We start from the raw sequence: 16953 nt of genomic DNA on the forward strand, positions 1-16953 counted from the left end.
AGAATTGAGTTTCGGGGACACCACAGTGAAGCTTGGTCCCTAGGCTGGTGAGGGGTGAGATGGCCGAGACCTGGAGACCGGAGTCTGATGGAGATCTGAGACCCAGGGAGTCCAGGCAGAAGGAAACACAGGTTCCAAAGTCCTAGCCATGCTGAGCGAGGCACAGAAAACACAGGAAGTTATGGGATTTCAGTGGACAACAACATTGCTGACGAGGAGCACTTGCCCATTTTTCTAAGCACCAAATATCATCCCTAATTCTACTCTGAAGCTTGGGAGGATAGAGGGCCTCCGAATTAATTATTCGTAGACAATTTACAGCTGGCCCAAAAGAACAGGGCCTCAGAATCAAGAATTGTGATGCTTTACAGAGTATTTATAAAGTTGCATGTTTGGCCTTGAGTTCTAAGAGTTAAGCTTATCATACTGATTATTTTTCATAACAGCCTTTTTCCTTTTTTCTGGCTGCACCACACATCTTGCGGAATCTTAGTTCCCTGACCAGGGATTGAACCCAGGCACTCAGCAGTGAATGCGTGGAGTCCTAACCACTGGACCACCAAGGAATTCCCCGTAATAGCCTTTTAAAAATAGTCTTTACTGAGCTATAATTGGCATAACACATAGCCACCCATGTAAAGTGTCATGGCTTTTAGTATGTTCACAGAGCTGTGCAACTATCCCACAGTCCATTTAAAACATTTTCATCACTCTCCCAAAGAAACCCTATGCCCTATAGCTATCACTTGCTCAATCATCCCATACCCCAGAGCCCTAGGCAAACACTACTCTACTCTCTTTGTGGATTTGCCTTTTCTGGAAATTTCGTATAAATGGTATCATACAATATGCAGTCCTTTGTGTCTGGCATCTCACTTAGTGTAAATTTTTCAAGGTTCATCCATGTTGTAGCATTTATCAGTACTTCATTTCTTCTTATTGCCAAATAATATTCCATTGTATGGAAATACTACATTTTATCTATCCATTCGTCTGTTGATGGACATCTGGGTGGTTTCTACGTTTTGGCTCTTATGAATAGTGCTGCTGTAAACATCTGTGTAAAATTTTGGTTTGAACATCTGTTTTCAATTCTCTTCGGTATATACCTGAGACTGGACTTTCTGGATCATAAGGTAACTCTGTGCTTAACCACCTGAGGAACTGCCAGACTGTTTCTCAAAGCAACTGCACCTTTTACGTTCCTGCCAGCATTATGAGGATTCTAATTTCTCCATATCCTAACACTTGTCATTCTGATGATAACCATCCAGGTGGGTGTGAAGTAGTATCTCATTTTTATTTTGATTTGCATTCCTCTGACAGTTATGTTGAGTATCTTTTTATGTAATTATTGGCTATTTTTATGTCTTCATCAGAGAACTGTCTATTCAGATAATTTGCTCACTTTTAAAATCTTTTTATTATTGAGTTGGAATAGTTCTTATGTATTCTAGGTACAAGTCCCCATTCAGATGTACGATTTGCAGAATTTTCTCTGATCTTGTATTAGCCCATTTGGTCGCTAGAACAAAATACTATAAGTTGAGTGGTTTATAAACAACAGAAATTTATCTCTCACAGTTCTGGAGGCTGGAAGTCTGGGATCAGGGTGCCAGTACGGCTGTCCTCTGGATGGCGCATGGCTGACTTCTCCCTGTGTCCTCACATGGCGGAAGGGGGTGAGGGAGCTCTCTGGAGCCTCTATTATAAGAGGCACTTTATAAAGGGCACTAATCTCATCCACAAGGGCTCTGCCCTCGTGAAGCTAATTACCTCCCCAAAGCCCCACCTCCTAATATCATCACCTTGGGCATTAGGTTTTTAACCTATGAATTTGGGTGGGGGGGATGGACACACATATTCACACCATAGCACAGCACACATAGCACACTTTTCACTTTCTTGATGGTGTCCTTTGAGGCAAAGATGTTTTTAATTTTGATGATGTCCAGTTTATCCTGTTGTATGTGCCTCTAGTGTCATATCTAAGAAAACGTTGCCTACTCCAAGGTAATGAAGATTTATACCTATGTTTTCTAGGAATTTTCTAGATCTTATAGTTAGTTCTTTGCTCCATTTTGAGCTTATTTTTGTATATGGTGTGAGATAGGGGTCCATCTTTATTCTTTTGCATGTGAAAATCCAGCTGTCCCACACATAGTCTTCTGAATTAAGAGTATAGTATGATGTTTAACTTGTGAAGAAACTGAAGCTCAAAGATCTGAACTGATTTGCTCATTATTATACAAAACTGAAGGACAAAGCTAGAATTTGAACTTGTATCTTCCCACAGCACAACAATTATTCTTTCTTTTATACAATAGTTTCCTACCTATCCCCTACTTCAGAGAGCTTTGGACATCAACTGGATTTGTTCCAGTTTTGAATTGCTATTTTCTTTACTTTTAAAAGTGGAAGAAAATAATCTCTGTTAAACTAGTTAGTTCTGCTATGGTTAGACTCATGTGTTAATGAACAGATAAGGAATATTACATTAGATGTGATGGAAAATATTTAATGCAATCCATGAATCAAATTAATTAAATACACAATGGCTGGTTAACAGATTGAAGGGGAAAGAATAAATCCCTGGTTGCTTTTAGACAAACATTTCATATTGAGGTGATTAAATGAAGGGAGAGAGCAATTTAAAATAATAGTCCTGATTACCATTCAATCGAGCAACATATTCTAATAGAACTAAATATTTTTCCTGTTCTTATACTTTTGCATAAGAAATTATTAGTGGTCTAATAAGACTTTTTTTATAAAACAGAAAGAAAATTTCGGTCTTGATGATGGAGTTGGTTAAAGTCACCCAATCAATAATATTATGTTACTTGGTCCGTACTTAGCATGGCTCGACTTTGTATTGGAGTACAAATTCAAGCCATAGCAACCTTAAAGAGTGGGCCTTATTTTCTTCACTGTAGTCCCGAGGCTTAAGGAGAGGAGTAACTTGCAAAAAGCCTCACAATCAGAAAATAGTGGAGTTGGATTCTGAATGCAAGTTATTGGATATCAAATTTTCTATACTGAACCTCTACGCTCTATTCCCTATAATTACCTCATACACAGTAGGTGCTCAACATAAACTGGCTGTTATTGTTTAACGTCTCATACACGAGTTAATAACCTATGTGACTCACTTAGAAATTATTTTGTGTGGGAACCCTTTTCTATTTAATAAGCCAATTGATTGCTCAGAAAATAAAGGACAGCAGCCAAAATATAATTTTGACTGCAGTGTTACGACCATAAAAAATGTTACTGCATAGCATATCCGTGAAGTCAGTTTAGTATAATCCACTGCCACCCTTGAGCTGGAATGCAGCACGCTGGAACTGTGTATTCCTCTGAAAGATATGAGATTAAAGAAGACTAAAGGCAAAAAAAAAAAAAGAACAGGAACTAGAGAATTCCATTTCTGAGACTGTTCGGATAGGCTAATTTATGCTGTGCTACCAAACATCCATGTCTCTTGCTCACGCTGTACAGCCAGTGCAGACAATGGGAAGGGCTCTCTCCTCCTCACTGACACTCAGGGTCTTAGGCTGATGGAGGCTCTGCCTTCTTGTTGCTGCATGTCTCCTCCATCGCAACATCAGGGGACGAGGGAAGTAAAGACAATATATATCCTGATGTCCTTCTTCAGCTTGGAATCGCCACTCATCATCCTACTTATATCCCATTGGCCCAAATTGGTCACATGACCCCGTGAAACTGTCAAGACACTGCAAAATTTGGGGAAGCACCTAACATTCAAGGTTTATCTAGTTCAGTGTTTTTCAATATGTGCTTCTTTGACCCCTAGGGCTCTGCGGAGGTGTGTAATGCATTCTGTAAACAATGAAGTATACTCAACTAAATGCTGAATTGGATCTATCAGCTTTAATCTGCTTTTGTCCTGGAGATCTATAAACTAATGTGTTGTAGGAAGAAAAGTTTTGCTGCCAAAAGAAGTTTGAAATTTACTCATTTGTTCTATTTTTTCTGTCTTCAAAGAATCATTCATTTAAACCACCTCACCCAGAGGGTTGTCTTCGCTAGTCATGGAACATCGAACAAGTGCACATAACATGACATTTCTCCCACTTGGATTTCAGCTTCTTAAGCAGCAAAGCCAGGATGTTGGGCTGCTCGCTCTCCTTCTGTATTATGATTCTAACATGTTCCCCTCCAGCAACGACAGCAATAAAAATCAAAGGGGAGTCTACAGGCGTCTGAAGTAAACATCACTCCCCTTCCCTTAAGTGCTTTTCAAAATAATTGTTCAACGTCTCTTACATGAGTTAATAACCTTCCCCAAAGGTTATTTCTTCTGCAAATTCCAAGTCACCTGAAGACAAAGCTTGAACTAAGACTGTTCAGATTTCATCTAGTTCCTGTCTCTGCCAGAAGAGAAAAATCCATATATATTCCTTACTCTATGGCCTACTGGGTCTCTAATGACCAGGGCTATTTTTGTGAAGGAACAAGGTAAAACACTGCTCAAAAAAAAAAAAAAAAAAGCTCATTGCTGTGAATAGACAGTGCATGCTAGAATATAGCGTTAGAATTTATAACATTTGTTCAACATTTACATTTATATGCCCTCACTAAAAAGATGCATTTTTATCAGATATTTTTCTTCGAAGAGTGAATGGCCCCCTCTCACATCTACTAGGTCTCATCCTAGGCTGGTCTATTGCATAATTCTCACAAGGAGGGGGGGTATTTGGGGGCTTCCAGAGAAGGAAGCTGAGGAGGAAGGAAACTGGCATACAACAGGAGTCCTTTTCCATTTGTAATGTAGGTTATACAATGAATTAGCCACTTTTTCCCTAAGACTTAAGAGAGAACCCAGAGTGTAGATTATGATGACAACGAAGTCAATGGTGCTGTCTCTTGTGGGTAACAATTTTCTCTTTAAGAAGGATGTAGCACTATTTAGTGTTATGAGGACATGCTTTGGGGCCAGGCTCCCTGGGTTCAAATCCTGCCTCTGCCACTTCCTAGCTGGGTGACCTGAAGTATGTCACCCAGTCTCTCCAAGCTCGATTTCTGTCATTTGTAAAACAGGGATGATAATAATAGAAACCACCCTGACACACTGGATTATTGTGAGAATAAAAGTGGGTAAGTGAAACAGGCTTAGCAAAGTGCCTGACTCACAGTAACTGCTCAAGTGATAGAAGCTCACATTATTGGTTTCTAGAAATGTAATAGGCATCTTATCAGGAAAATAAATAGTTTATAGAAGTTGTACCCTTATCAGTAACCACCCATAGCCATTAATTAAAATACCAAAAAATAAGATTTAAAAACTAACAACAAAACTCTAATAAGTTCATTTTAATTACCCAAACCCAACATTAATGGAGAAATATGGAGACATTTATTCTAAAAACTTTTTGAAAACAAAAGATGCTATGCTGATGAAAGCCAGGTGTCATGGTCCACTCCTGTGTGGATGCTCTCAGAGACAATCCCAGGCTCCTGGTTGCTTCATCAAGAGATGCGGGGCCCCCATCTGCATTTCCAAGTGCTGTCCAGGGCCCTCCTTCAGAGCAAAATATATAGCTAGACCTCTACTACTCTACTTAGAAAGTTAAGCAACTGTGGAGGATTACTTCCTGCTATGGTCTGAATGTTTGTGCCTTCCCCAAGTTCACATGTTGAATCCTCCCAAAGTTGATGGTTTAGGAGGTGGGGCCTTTTGGAGTCGACTAGGTCACGAGGGTGGAGCCCTCATGAATGGGATGGTTATTCTTATAAGAGACCCCTCACCCCTTCCACCGCGTGAGGACATAGAGAAATGACTGACTATACCAGGAAGAGGGTCTTAGTAGAACTCAACCATACTGGCGCCTTGGTCTTGGTCTTCCCCACCTTCAGAACCGTGAGGAATAAATTTCGGTGGTTTAAAAGCCACCCAGTCTATGGTATTTTGTTACAGTAGCCTGAATAGACTAAGACACTTCCTTTTTTTTCCACATTAAAATCTTGAAAGGACGTGCCTTTTCATGAGTACAAAACTCTAACTAAATGCTTACACTTACGTTTCAGCAGGTGACTTCCTAATTTAAGTTTTAACGGCCCCTCCTTCCCCATTTCCTGCTTTAATTACAAGTTTCCAAGGGCACCACCATTTAGTTCTGCAATTCTGTCAGTAAATACGTGAACTCTTCCTTGTTTCGGGCTGCCAGGTAAAAATGAAGTTATAATTTGTGCCCCTGCCTGTTGGGGGACAAGAGAAGAAAGAGGGTTACTGTTAATTATTACACATGCCATGATGGCTACCTGCACAAGGATGTTCTGCATATAGGTGATCTCACATTTGTATTAAAACATGATCAAAACTACACTGAGAATTCCATGCTCGCCACCTAACCAGCGCTCCAGCCACCCCTCACGTGCCCACACTTGAACGTGGTCCCCCCACCCCTCATTGCTTGTCCTCTGAAATAGGGACTAGGACATCTACCTTGATAACGTAACTCAATTATGGTGTATTCTTTCCGATCCCTTATTTCTGCCGCCTGGGAGCACGTCTCAAGTCAACTATCTGCACTGCACACAAGTCTGTCTCAGACTCTGCTTTCTGGAAAACTCAAGTTAACACATATAAATGTATACCAATGTATGTATTTTTACATATATATATGAATATACATTTTATTAATATACAAAATATAGAATCCCAGGCTAGGGAAATAAAAACAAATAGGGACCTCCAAGTATATTCATCTCACCATGTATCATTTCAAAGGTCAGTAGACCTCCTGCATCTGCACTGTTTTTTTAAAGTGCATGAACTTGTCAGCTAAGGTTCATCCTTACCAAGCAATAATAAGGAAATAAACACTGCCCTGAGGGTCTGCAAATTCAACTCAAGTGTTTATTATTTGCAAATACAGTGTATGGCTGTGGGCCTCAGCTGCTTGGGGGAGAACAAGCCTTCCCTGGGAACACACCTGCCATATTTAGAAGAACCTGCCAGGTAGTTGTCTGCCTTTCTCAGATCTCCTGTGGATTCTAAGCTGCTTTCTTTAGCCCCTTCAGTCTCCAGACCTCCGCGCCTGCTAAGCTACGCTGTAAACTGCTAGCTAAGCTTCAAAATCACTGTATTAGTCCCGGAGAGTTAATGCATTCCAAAGTACTTAATTTTCTCCTAGGGAGTCATCTGCTTGTTGGTAGGAAATAGATGACTAAGCAATCGTTATCAACCCCACCAGATAATTCTCGCACAGGGGAGCAAATAATCCAGAGGACAACATGCACTCCAAAACTTACTTACTGTGAAATCAAGGAGGCAGGCGGCATTTCACTGACTGTTAGAGGACAAATCATGACATCATCGATCATGCTGTTATTAGTGTCATATATTTTCCCTGAACATGACAGGATTTCTTTTCTGGATTTCATAGTAAGTGTTTCAGGCAAAAGTCTTAAGTAATAGATTGAAAAGTTGTTATTTGCCTTGACACATCATTTAATTTGAGTTTCTATAAATTAGGAAAAATATTATCTCAAACTACAATTACAAACACCTTGAGTCAAAGGAGTCCTTTTATCTTAACTAAAATACAAATCAGTACACCAATCAACATAACATATATTGAATATGTCCTATAGAGAAGGTGCTGTACTAGGCATAGTTGAGTGTAGAAATGAGTGTCAGACATGATCCCTGACCTCACAGGTGTTAGAAAGCTATCATATTATTCATACTTTTAGTGTTAGACATGTTGAATAAAGAGTTATATTAATAGCAGTTTAAGAATTTCAATTGCTAGAGTTAAGAATCATATTAAGAAAAATAGAAAATTTCCAGAAATCATTATTTAATACTTTTTAGAGTCTAAGACTTTTAGCCTTTTGCAAAATAGAAGTTTAAGTATGTCGTCTTCACAGTAAATTTAATATAGTAAAATTTTCATTCAAGTGACATTATTTCTATTTAAAGTTTTGATACAGTAATGCATGAAACCAAATTCCAACTTCTTAATAAGTGCCTCTTTTTTGGATCATGGAAACATTTTCTATAAACCCTGTATTGGGGTCTCTATATCAATAGATATAGAGTGATGTCAGATTCTTGGTCTACTCGTGAGATACCAAACACACATCCCATCTGGACCTTGTCTTGAACTAAATCCTTAAACAAAATTAAGTGATACGTTTCAGTCAAACTCAGGTCTCGGTGCTGCCAGGCTAGAGGATGGGGGGCAGTCACTCCTCCAAGAAGGCCTTGGCCCTCCTTAGGCCCAGCAGACATCATTTTCTTTGTTTAAATTGAATTCGGCATTGTCCTTCCGGCTGCTGGACACCCACCAAATGGAGAGAACTCTAAAAGCAGAAATGCAGAAAATATAGAAGTTAAGGGACATAAGCCAACAGTTTGGACCTAAGGTTTATTCAATGTGATTGTTCCTGAAACGTACAGAGTTTAGGTTTGGAAGACTGGAAGGTTTTGCTTGATGAGTTCTCCATGGCAAGCATCAATTTTAGCCTTCCGTTCAAGGGACAGCAAAGGAGGCAATTCCCTTATTCTAATAGCAGCCTCTTCACAGTTTCACATACCCCAGTGCTATGGGCCTGCCACCCACCTTTCACTTTATATCTGGATAAAGAAGATACCCTTTAATAAAAGCTCTTTCTACATTCCTGGCCCCCAATCTGTGACACTTCATGTATAATCGCTGGGTGAGACCTCTATGCCACATGTTATAGATGTTCATAAGACAACATGGTGTTGGTGGTGTGAACCACTATTACAGGGGACCTAAGATCACAATTTTCCATAAGGATATTTTGTGGTTCCAGATGTTCTTGATACATTATGTTATGTCTTGGTTATGAACAAGGGGTGAATGTGTGTGGGGTTTTGCTCTTGTGGCAAGTATATTCCTTTGGGGGAGCTGGTTTCCAAGTCCTGTGATTTCCCTGCACTTGACAACAGAGTGTCTGGAACATGCCCTGGCAACTCATCCCCCTCCTACAAGAGCTTGGTAATTGGAAGGTCATTTCTTGTATTTTTTGATCACCTGCTTTCTTCACAACTTGGTAACATAAGTCCAATAATTAAATAATTTTAATTGATCTTTCTAAAATAGAAACTGTGAAATGAAATGCCCTTTGAGATGAGAATTCTCTCAGACTTGTATTTTTTACAAACTGAAGTAACATTTCTTTCAAAAATATTCTTAGTAGGGTCCAAACAGAAATAGGATGTATGTTTTTAAAAAAAAGTATAGGGGCTTCCCTGGTGGCGCAGTGGTTGAGAATCTGCCTGCTAATGCAGGGGACACGGGTTCAAGCCCTGGTCCGGGAAGATCCCACATGCCGCGGAGCAACTAAGCCCGTGAGCCACAACTACTGAGCCTGTGCGTCTGGAGCCTGTGCTCCGCAACAAGAGAGGCCGTGATAGTGAGAGGCCCGCGCACCGCGATGAAGAGTGGCCCCTGCTTGCCGCAACTAGAGAAAGCCCTCGCACAGAAATGAAGACCCAACACAGCCAAAAATAAATATAAAAATAAATAAATTAAAAAAAAGAAAGACCTAGAGAAGAAATACACGGCGAATATCTTCAAAAAAAATTAAAATTAAAAAAAGTATAATAAATACAACTAATAGAATTCCTAGCTAGGAAGAAAGTGCTGGGAAAAATCCTGCCTAAGGATCTGGTCAAAATGACCGATCTCCAGAGTTCGGTGTCACATGGTTTTGACAAATGACATCCTTCTAATGTGAAAAGGCATTCCTGTGTCTTCTTGCTGGTGGGAAAATAGTTAGATGCTGAGTCAGTCGTGGGCAAAATTGTGACATCTAACTCGGAGGATCAGAAACTAGTATTTGGTGCCTGTAAATCCTGGCCTCAATCTTCATTTTGCCAACAAAACTGTACTCAGAGGAAAACCTTTGTGAAGGGTGTTTTGATTTCCCTTTCATCATCAGATTTTGAGAGCTCTTTATCACTGTTGCTCGTACTCAAAATAGAAGTGTAAAAGAAATCAAGGCAAAGTGCTGAAATGTGCATATTTGTGAGTAATATAATATGTTCTGTGTCATTTATACACTTACAGAATTTCTACTGAAATGTCACCCAAGAGTTTATCCCTCCATATATTAGCCCTTAATAATCAAGAGTAAATCATAGCACAAAATGCTATGTGAATAGCCCTGAGGTTGCAATACTTAATTTCTCCACTTCACCCTCAGTTTAAATAACACCTTTTTATCCAGAGTTTTCAAAGGGACTTCCAAACGTTTGGAATTAAATGGAACTTTCCCTTGTTTCCTAGGACAGTGGTCCTCAAAGTGAGGCATCAGCAGTACCCAGAACTTGTCAGAAATAGAAATTCTCAAGCCCCTCCCTAGATATACTCATCAAGAACTCTAGGGCTAGGGCCCAGGATTCCATGTTCTAACAACCCCCCATCCCAGGTAATTCTGATGCTCACACCAGTTTGAGGGCCATTGGTCTAAGAGAACAGAACTATAGCAACACAGAGGAGTTAAATGATTGAGATATCCAATGGTCAGAGGTCAGAAAAGGTCATGGCCTTTTCATTTATGTTCACTGTTTCTACTGTGGGTTAATTTCCTTTGTGCCATTGCTTTCCAAATGGACTAAGGGTTCTGACTTGCCTCCAAAACTCATGGTTCACTTTTGGACCCAGAGACATGCCTTTCAGGGGAAACAAGCCCAACATCAAGGCCATGTCTATTTTACCCTGGGAAAAGGGTTAAAATTGGTAAATTCATTGAGGAGCTCCTAACACTAAGTGGTGGAAATGCTACTATTAGGTCCTGGTCTTGTGATAATGGGGCACATAGAATTGACCTGGAATTAAGGGAGTATCTTCTCAGTCTGCAGAGATCATCTGTTAAGATGAGTCTAAGTGAGGAAATCAGTCAGCTCATCCCCAGTAATGAAAACCAAAGAGTTAGAGTTTATATCAAATTTGAAAGTCATGCTATTCAAAATTCTGAAAACACTTACCTGTCTTGGCAATGGGTCTAGAAGACTACAGTGATAATAATACAATATTAAAATAATAAATATTTGAATCTCCAACAGAGCCAGCCACCTGAAAGAAAAAGAAAATAAAATTGGTGCTTGGTTGTAAAAGATGCATAAATATCTACCAATAAAGAATACCTATAAATTACACATATTTCACAGCAAATGTGCTCTTCTTTGCAATATAAACTTTTACTATTAAAAGGATAGAGTAAAGAAGGGTAGTTGGGATGATCACATTGCTTTAAAATGTATGTAAAATGCTTAGCCAGTGGAAGCACTTAATGAATGAGATCCCAGGTCTCTCTCCTAAGTTTTATATCCGTCCTTTCTAATACGGTAACCGGTAGCTACATGCGGCTGTTATTTAAATAAATTTAAATTTATCAAAATAAAACATTTCAGTTCCTCAGTTGCACTCACCACATTTTAAGTGCTCAATGGCCGTAAGTGGTTACCGGCCACCATACTGAACAGTACGTATTTAGAACTTTTCTATGATCACAGAAACCTCCATTGGACAGTCCTGTCTGATCTAGACCCTTATTGCCCACTGGAAATTACCGCCTAAATGTTCTGTAGGCACCTAAAATTCCCCATAACTACCAAATTTTTTCCTTTTGTAATCCTGCACTCAGTCTCCAAGCTTTTTGATCATAATAAAATGTTTGAGCACACTCTACAATATACTGATAATCATTTATTTATAGATTGTATAGCATACAACCTTATTATTGTCGACTTTGTAGACACATATACATAGAAATTTAAAAACCGAGAAAAGGGTAAATGGAATTCTGCTACATCTCCTGGCATGCCAGTGGGTTGTTTTGAGCTCTCCTTAGGGAAGGCAAACCATTTTAGGGGGAATGGTCCCTAATAAGTACGATTGGTCCAACATCAGAAAACTGTTCATCATCACAGACCCAATCCTCTCCATTCCCCTTCCTGTCCAGTTAAGCACCGAGGTGTTTTATCTTCCAAATGTTTCCCCGGTCCCTCTCCTTATCCCCTATCTCCAGTCCCTCCACTGCTCCCCAGTGTAGGTCTTCGTCATCTATTTATGTTCTGGATTCCTGAATCACCTGGGTTTCCAGATTGGTTGCTTTGTTTCCAGTGTCACTTCTCTCCACTCTATCCTTCACTCTCCCACTAGAGTAAACTCTATAAAACAGAAATCTATCACTGTTTCCTCATTTTACACACCTGCATACATACACACACATACCACCTGTCAATGCTTCTCATTTCCTTCCAAATGCCACAGGGAACACCGCCAGCCCTTGAAGATCTGCTCCCTCCCTATTTCTCCAGACTCTTCTCCCCCATAGCTCCTCCTTGAAACCTGTGCTTTTGCCACACCGCATACCTGAGTTCCCTGAATGGCGATGTTCTCTGTTGCAAGCCCTTCCCCTGCCTGAGGCTCAGTTTCCACTGGAGGCATTCCCTGGTCTCTTGCTTCTGGGCTGAGGTGTCCCTCCTCTCCATTCCATGGCTCCCAAGGCACATTTCAGCCTTTGCATCTATTGCACTGAACTCTGATTGCTTATTGGCCATCCCTCTCCTGGGGTTATATTGTTGGGCCTTAACACAGTGCAGAGGGCTCTGCTGGTGCCTAATAATGTTGACTGAATAGATGAATAGATGATGGAAGGTGATGCCTCCATAAAGCAGATTCAATTTCCTTACCTTTCCATCCTTTTCTATGCTTCTGTGGCACTTTTAACATCCCTCAACTAACACCCTTATCCTACAAGCCCACTCTACTACAGTTAATTGTTTTCATGTCTGTCTCCCCTTATAGACTACCATCTTCACAAAAGCAGGAACCATGTCTTATTTATCATTGAATCCTCAATGTTTGTTGATTGCATGAGTGAATGAATGAACATGAATGATCTGCTATTCATATCAGATAATTAGATTTGCTTCCCGCTGATATTCTTGAAACATCTTGCCTATATTTTATTTCAAATGAAATCTGGACCACTCCAGGTGTTGTTAGGACCTACTTGGATACCAGATCAATTCTTCACGAATATTTGTGATGTAAATTTAATCCTACCTACTTAGAAATGCTAAAGATAATTCATTCCAACTGAGTGTCAATGTCCATGAAATACAACATCCCAATCTTTATTGATTCAGATCAAAGTTAGCAGCGATTCCAATAAAAAGCAATTTTGCTAAGTTGCAGGTTCAGAATCTCTCACAACTAAGTTTCTGTCACACTTCTAACAAATTAGGATGTCCACTTCTGGCCATGATGGTTGTCCTTGGGACTTGAGCTTTTCAAAGCAGCCCGTGATGGGCACACCATGTCCTATTTCCTTAAGATATATCCAAATGTTTATTCTTCAGATTCTCTACAGAATGACTGACTATCACCTTAACCTTATGGGCACATTAAAGACTTCATTTTGTTCTGTGAGACAAGCCATTAGACAGTTTTAAACAAATTTGACTTAAGTTTTAAAAAGGATCATTTGGCTGCTACATTGAGAATAAAATATAATGTGCTGCTAGAAGACTGATTAGGAAGCCATCATAATCTTCCAGGCAATGGAAAGTGGTGACTTGGACCAGGATGACGGAATAGTCATGGTTAGCGTCTGTATATACTTTGTAGGATGGCTGATGGCTTGCATGACAGATGTGGAAAACATAAAGAGTCAAGGACGACTCCAAGTTTTTGGCCCGAGGAAACGCAAGGATATAGCAGTGGGGAAGGCCGATGGAAGAGCACTTGGCGGAGCTCACTTTTGGACCTGTTCAGTGCTGCTGGCTCTAGACAAGTGCCTTGGAGACATCCAGTGGAGATGTTGAGTGGAGGCTGGGGATGAGCCTGGTGTTTGGGTGGGGATTCAGTCAGGGCTGGAGGTACAAGAGATATAAATACAGAGTCATCACTATTCAGACAATTATAAAGCCAAGGGATAGGATGAAGTCACTTAGGGAGCAAGTTAAATAGAAAAAACTAAGAAATCTGAGGAGAGAGCCCTGGGGCAGCCCAAAATGTGGAGGTTAGAAATGTGAGGAAGGTGAGCAAAGGGGCCTGAGAAGAAGTAGCCAAAGGGGTAGGATGATGAAAAGAGAGTGATTATCTCCAAAGTCCTGTGAAGAAAGCGTTTCATGGAGACCGCGAATTCCGTATCTAACGGGAAAGGTGGCAACGAGTACCCAGGTGTAAAATGAAACATGAACATTTCTGCTTGCATAAAACAGCCAGTCCTTCTCAGTCCTTAGCACCCTTCCTGGAAGTAAATTAGATGAGCTCACTAAACTGACATTTTGTGTTTGGTAGAATAAGCAGTGACTTCCCGATATTCAGCGGTTACCTGGCAGCACTAGAGAAGTGCTTGCTAATTTTGCATTTGTGAATTATAAAACAGTTTTTGGATGAAGGTCCTCCTTTATCCAAACAAATGCTATTTTCTTAGAACTCTGTTTTCAGCCCTTCTCTAACTTTAGCTTGCCATGACGGGAGTGCTTCTCTGAGCTCAGCCCCCTGGGGAATAGGTGGCTGGCATCCTTCCTCTCCAGTCCCTGGAGGAGAGGCACTGCGGCGATAAGGACAATGGACCATTTGGCAGGGTAGGTGGGGCTGTTCCAGGGAAGAAGTCCCTCCACTCAGAGGGTAACCAAGGCACAGGCTTGGAAGGGGCCATGGAATGCCTAGGGGCCTGCAAGCTGTCTACTCCCTGTAGAAGGTGAGGTGATGAGAAATGGAGTGGACCGAGCAGGAAGAAACGAGGAACTGGCTCATCGAGGGGCTTGAGTGTGTCGTGTGACAGTGTTGGGACTTTGACCCTGAAAATACAACAGACCTTGTGAATAAATTGTACTGAAAAATTATACTTATATGTGAAAATGAAGGTTCTTTAAGCATTATTATACATAAGAGGCCCTCAATGAATATTTCCTCTATCACGCAAATGAGTCATGTAAACAAGAAATAGTTCCTAAGCTATTTAAGAGCACAAGTTGAACTATTTTAGAAACGTTACGCATGTTTTGATTAGAAATAGAGCTAATGTTTATCAGTTCATTAAAATAGTTTTCCACTAGAACCTGTAAGCATTTCCTTAACTAACTTTAGTGCCTGTGATATTCTTAAAAATCATAAAACTGAATTTCCTTTAAGGTAAAACTATAGTTCAGGCTTTTGACCAACTAATACTGTGTGCATGGTGAGGCTTTAGTATTTTTCTTCTTTTATTTTTGAGGGTTAAGTTAGTTCAGTTATTAAATTAGTATTAGTTATTGAAATAGTATAACTATTAATATTACATTTACTATCATTTCTAAACATTTTGATATTCTGGTTAAAAAAAAGTAAGATGAGTTAATAATACAGATAATAAAGTAATATGTGCTAAAACTCTTATTTTCTCCAAATCCAAATATTTGGATAGTCTAGCAGAATTACCTAAATTATCCACTAAATAAAGTTAATATTTTTGCAATGGCAAAAAATAAATTGTGCTTTCAAGCCTTTACCAGGTTACTGAATTTTGTTCGATGTCTAAAACATCAGGGACTAACACATACATAACTGTGACATTAAAAGCTCCGTTACTCCAAAGAAAATTAGCCTCATAAATCCGTATCTTTACAAAAGCGCCTCAGAAGCAAGCTGAGCTGTGTTCATGCTAGGAATGTTTTCTTAATACTTCTAATGTCAAAACAGTGAAAATAATGAGGCATATTATTTATAATATGTATTTTTTACACTTACAAGAACATTACACATCTACAAATAAAGCTCATTAAAATATAAACATGCTGAAAATTCCTTAAATGCTGAGTACTTGTGTGTTTTCCCCATGTGTAAATAAATGTTCAAGCTACACAGAACACAAAGTCCTACAAAACCTGGCCTCTACCCTCACATTGCTAAGTAATGCACATGGAGAGATGGGAAAGGTAACAATGTAAGATAAATGTGGAAACAGAAGGGCTTTGGAGATGTGGGGTCTGGAGCAAGCAGTGTAACCCAGAGTTGACCAACTCTATGTGGAGGTGACACCTGAGCTAGACCTGGATGGAAGGACAGGTTCCAATAAGTAGACATGTTGAGTAGGGGCATTCCAGACCCAGTATAGAGTGAGAGTGAGGGGAGGAATGGGCACGGTAGTCAGGGGACAACTGGTAGACCCTCTGGGGTGGGCATTCCCAGATGTGCAGAAAGATGTATTTGTGTCAAATTTTTGGAGGGTCTGGAGTCCTAGGCTGATGAGTTTGGCTGGCAGGCAGTGGTGCCAGAGTCTTAACAAGAAAGTGACAATTAGAGCTAATTATTTAAGGAAAATTCATCTGTATGTAGTGAGTGAGATGGATTGAAAGAAGAGATAATACAGCTGGGGGAAGGGTAAGAAAATGATGACATCATCTGGGGCATGACGACCTGGTTTAGGAGGTGGGAGTAGACACCTGGGGGCAGGCCGAGAAGAGGGAGGAGCAAAGGGGGCTCCAGAAGCCCAGGCCTAGGAGATCAGTGAGACATGGAAGAGAAACCGAGAGTACAGGAGGAATGCTAGGGTGAGCGGTAAGAAAGGACTTTAGTATTAGATGTCTGGATTTTGAGACTGAATCCCTTTTTAAAAGAAAATCTCTCTCTTTTTTTTATTACTAGACGTCATCGAGGGCAGTGCCAGCATGGGCTGGAAAACTGCCACTGTTACCAGGAGCAGGGGCTCTGAAGTATATTCCTAGTTGCTACCAGCTGCAGCTTATGAAAATAGAATGGTCTTGCCCTGGAATTCAGAGAAGGCAGCATACAGACATACTTTCACAGGCATCCTTCATTGAAGCATGGCTATTCAAGTTAAAGGGGAAGTACTTTTCCCACAACCTCATCCCCTTTAAGAAATCTTATAGGAAAATAAAAGCCTATAAGACAGGAGGCAAAATAATCTAGACCAGTGTTTCTCACACTTTAG

At 40.2% G+C, this 16953-nt stretch overlaps 1 protein-coding gene across 1 annotated transcript in view; it reads right to left on the bottom strand.

The window, feature by feature from the left end:
* Positions 1-1051: 1051 nt before the first annotated feature.
* Positions 1052-16953, bottom strand: part of LOC101274663 (24-hydroxycholesterol 7-alpha-hydroxylase) — a 73942-nt gene continuing 58040 nt past the window's right edge. Inside the window, exons 11-12 of the mRNA XM_004267513.3 lie at positions 10991-11078; positions 1052-8334 (exon numbers count right to left, since the gene is read on the bottom strand). Coding sequence (XP_004267561.1) covers positions 8263-8334; positions 10991-11078 — 160 coding nt within the window. The 3' untranslated portion in view covers positions 1052-8262. The remainder of the gene's footprint in view (positions 8335-10990; positions 11079-16953) is intronic.

Source organism: Orcinus orca, chromosome 10 (assembly GCF_937001465.1).
Source record: "Orcinus orca chromosome 10, mOrcOrc1.1, whole genome shotgun sequence".
NCBI classification, from domain to species: domain Eukaryota; kingdom Metazoa; phylum Chordata; class Mammalia; order Artiodactyla; family Delphinidae; genus Orcinus; species Orcinus orca.